This window comes from Entamoeba nuttalli (assembly GCF_000257125.1).
Source record: "Entamoeba nuttalli P19 unplaced genomic scaffold asmbl_5986, whole genome shotgun sequence".
Lineage (NCBI taxonomy): Eukaryota > Evosea > Mastigamoebida > Endamoebidae > Entamoeba > Entamoeba nuttalli.
Genome location: NW_008577813.1, coordinates 1 through 3,984, shown reverse-complemented (window position 1 = coordinate 3,984; position 3,984 = coordinate 1). Strand labels below are relative to the sequence as shown.

General features: G+C 28.5%; 1 protein-coding gene across 1 annotated transcript; it reads left to right on the top strand.

Moving 5' to 3' along the window:
• Nucleotides 1-251: 251 nt before the first annotated feature.
• Nucleotides 252-3,929, top strand: ENU1_145000 (hypothetical protein; the record flags this gene model as incomplete). Its single annotated transcript, XM_008860447.1, has 1 exon — nucleotides 252-3,929. The coding sequence occupies one exon, from the start codon at nucleotides 252-254 to the stop codon at nucleotides 3,927-3,929; it is 3,678 nt and encodes a 1,225-aa protein (XP_008858669.1).
• Nucleotides 3,930-3,984: the final 55 nt, after the last annotated feature.

The window sequence follows — 3,984 nt, the reverse complement described above, 5'->3', positions numbered from 1 at the left end:
ATCTTAATCTTTCTCATAACATCAGACTTCTTAGCTGCCATTACTTCTGCCACAAGGGTTACCTTATTTTTTAAGTTTCTTTTTTAAGGGTTCCAAGTTTCTTCTCATTTTTAACTATATTCATTAATTCTTTTGTATATTTTTGTAAATTATAGTGCATAACAAAAATTTCTATAACAAAAAATATTCAGAACAAAAAAAAATTTACTTAAAAGGAAAAAATACTTTGGATCTTAAAATTATCTTTTGATATGAGCAACCCATTCTTAGACGAACCTCAATCTAATACGAATCCTTTTGAATCGGACACTCTCCCTTCTACTTCAAATAATCCATTTAGTGATCCTTCTGATTCTATTACAAATAACACTAACCCTTTCGTTACAAATGATAAACCAAGTGTTTCAAAAAGTCCAAAAATCCCTTCTACTAATCCTTTTGGTGAATCAACAACAACAAATAATACTAATCCTTTCTTAACTGACGATATCCCTACTCAGTCAAAAAGTCCTCGTTCAAAGCCTATTTCATCAAACCCATTTATTGACTCTGAACCGTCTTTAGAAAACAACAATCCTTTCTTAACGAATGACACTCCTGTTCCTGCTAAAAGTCCTAAAACAGTATCACGTTCTGAAACTAATACAGTTTCTACAAATCCTTTTGGTGAACCAACAGCACCCCAAATTGATAGTACAAATCCATTTCTTACAAATGACAAACCAACTGTTTCTAAAAGTCCAAGAACAATTATGCAAGTTAATTCAAATAAACCATTTAAAGACTCATCATCTACAATTGAAGATTCTACAAATCCATTTGGAGATTCATCAACATTAGATAGTATAAAAACTGAGGCTACTCAACCACAAGAGTCTCACTCTTCTAAAACATCTTCATTTACTAATACACAATTTGAAGATCAACCACCAAAAATGACAAGTTCTACAACAAGACTATCATCAAATAATCCATTTGGTGAACCTGCGTCAACATATTCTAATCCATTTGAATCTTCCGAAGTCCCTGTTAAATCAAAAACACCTAATCCAAGTTCAACTAATCCATTTGGAGAAGAACCACCAAAGCTAACTTCTTCTACATCTAAACAAGGATTAACTAAATCATTTAAAGATCAGCCTCCTAGAATCTCTATTACACCTAAACCCACATCAAATAATCCATTTGGAGAACCTAATTCATCAATTAATAATAATCCATTTGGTCAACCTGAAACTGCTCCATCAATTAAAGGAAATAGACCATCTTTCCCTAAGCCTAAAGCAATTGGAAATCAAATACAAGGAATTGATATAGATGAAATAGAAAGCAGTTGGTTAGATAAATCAACACATGATATTTCTTATAGAGGAATAACTATAAAAAGTATTTGTGCTGCAAAAGGAACTGTATTGATTCTTGGTAAAGAGAAACACTTTTTATTAAAAAAACTCACATTTAATTTAATCAAAGATATATCAGAGCATAATATTATTAAAGGGGCTATTGACCCAACAGGAAATCATTTACTATTGTATACATTAAATGGGGAATTATATTATACAAGTAAAGATCTTATCTCAGCAACAAAAATTAAAATTCCTAATTTAACTGATGGAACTGCTAATGACATTATTACTGCTATAAAATTTAATAGTAATAGTACAAGTAATGAAAAAGAACTTAAAGTATTATTATCTACATTAAACAGAGTAATAATTAAATTAGTTATTGATCTAAATACATTTAAATCTAATTCAGAGATATTATATGCTAATAACAATAAAATTGGTGGAGATGTGTCACCATTTAATGGATTAGATTGGATTGAAACACCAGTTAATACCATTATTTTAGCTTCATCTTCAACTTGTTTACAAAAGATTGTAATCAATAAGAATAAAAAAATTGCTAAAGATGAAACAATTCTTATTATGCCTTTAAAAACTGATCCTGAAACAGGATATTTCTCGTTAATGAGAGATGTAGAAATTAATAATAAATTTAATGTTCTTTGGGTATCAGGAAAGATGAAAGGAATTGATCCAGTTAATCCAGCACAGTCAAGTAGTATTGTAAGTAGAATTGTATTTGAACTAAGAGGAAATGAATTAATTCAAATTAGTAAAAAGGATAATATTAAAGATGTTGTTATGGCTTGTCAAACACAAAATCATATATTCTATCTTTATAATGACCATTTAGAATGTTATTCTCTTATTCATGATCAAAGATGTGAAGAACAATTAGAAGGAGGAGCTATCACTATGTGCGCTGATATCACTTCAGAAGAAGAAACTTTATTTGTAGCAACAGAATTTTGTTTATATCAATTTACTGTGCCATTAAATTATGGTAAGGAGGATGAACCATTTACTAAGAAATTAATAAAGGATATTGTAGATGAAAATAAATTATATAGAACATTATTTAAACAACTAAATGAAGAATCACAGATAAAAGGAAAGAAAATATCATGTGCTGTATTGTATTGCTGGTGTGTATCATTATTATTAGAAAAATTAAATAATACAGAGAAAGTTAGTAACGTGTTTAATCAAATGAAAGTATTATTTAGTAAAGAATTTGATGGTGTTGATAAAATCAATACCCAAATTGTTAGATATATGGTACGTAGTTGTGGTTCAGAAGAAGCATATTCAACTTATTGTGATTGTACAAGAGATTATGAAGGTAAAGTAAGTTGGTTAATGGAAAGAAGTATGTATGAAGAGGCTTTCAAATTTCTAAAGAATTTATGTATGAATAAACGAGATAAAGACATTGGGGAGGAGTTAATGAAGAAATATTTTGGTATTTTATTTATTAAATTACCACAAGAATTTATTGAATTTTTAGAAGAAAGAGATACAAGCAATTATCCTATTTTCTATTCAACACTTCTTATTTATGAAGATCAAACTTTCTCTTTAAAATTTGCTAATCAATTATTAAGTAAAAAGGAAATTGTAAAGAAACATGGAAGTGATAAAGCACTTGTTGAATTTATTTTTTGGAAGTATGTTGAACCTGAAAGTACAGTTGAAGATGATACAATCAAAACATTCTTAGAAGAAAAAGAACATTGGAAATTGGTTGAATATGATAGTGCACTTAGAGCTTTGAAGAATAAAGAAATGACACGATCATGTATGTTTATGAATCTTCAAAAACAACGATTTGAAGCTGCAATTGATGATGGAATTAAGTTACTTCAAACTTATAATTATGAAGATAAGATGGATCGATTTGAAGAAGATGTTTCATTATTACTTAAATTACCATCTAAAATAAAAGGAGAAGATGAAAAGCAATATTATTATCTTAAAGCTATGAATGGATATTTATCTTTAATTACATCATCTTCAGAACATGAAGCAATTAAAAGAAAGAAAATTTATGAAACAATAACAAAAAATAAAATACCAATAGAAGACATATTACCATTATTACCTTTAGATTGGGAATTAGGTGAGTTTAAAGGTGTTATCAAGAATGCAGTTGATACCCAAGATAAAAAACAAAAAAGACTAAATAATGAAATTGAAACATCTTGTGGATCTAGTGCCCTTTTTGAAAACTCTACTGCTCGTCATAAGAAATATTTTAAAACAGAATTAAATCTTTTGAGATGTAATTTCTGTGGTGAACCAATTTTTAATCAATTTAAAAATGGTTCAATTGATCAGTCTAGAGGTGCTATGTTCCCATGTTCCCATTGTTTCCATATTCTTTGTATTAAAAAAGAGTTTGCTCAACATCCTACTCCTTTTGCTCGTTCTGTTACCCAGTCTATTATGTTTGCTAAAGATGAAGAAGAACAATTTAATTGTTATGCCACTGAATGTCCAATATGTGGAGAGCATAGTGTTAATTTGATTGAATATCCATATACCTCAACTCGTGATGATCAATACTGGAATCTTTAAATTATTTCACTCAACTACAAAAAGAATTCACTTTTTTCTTTCATAATGAGTAATT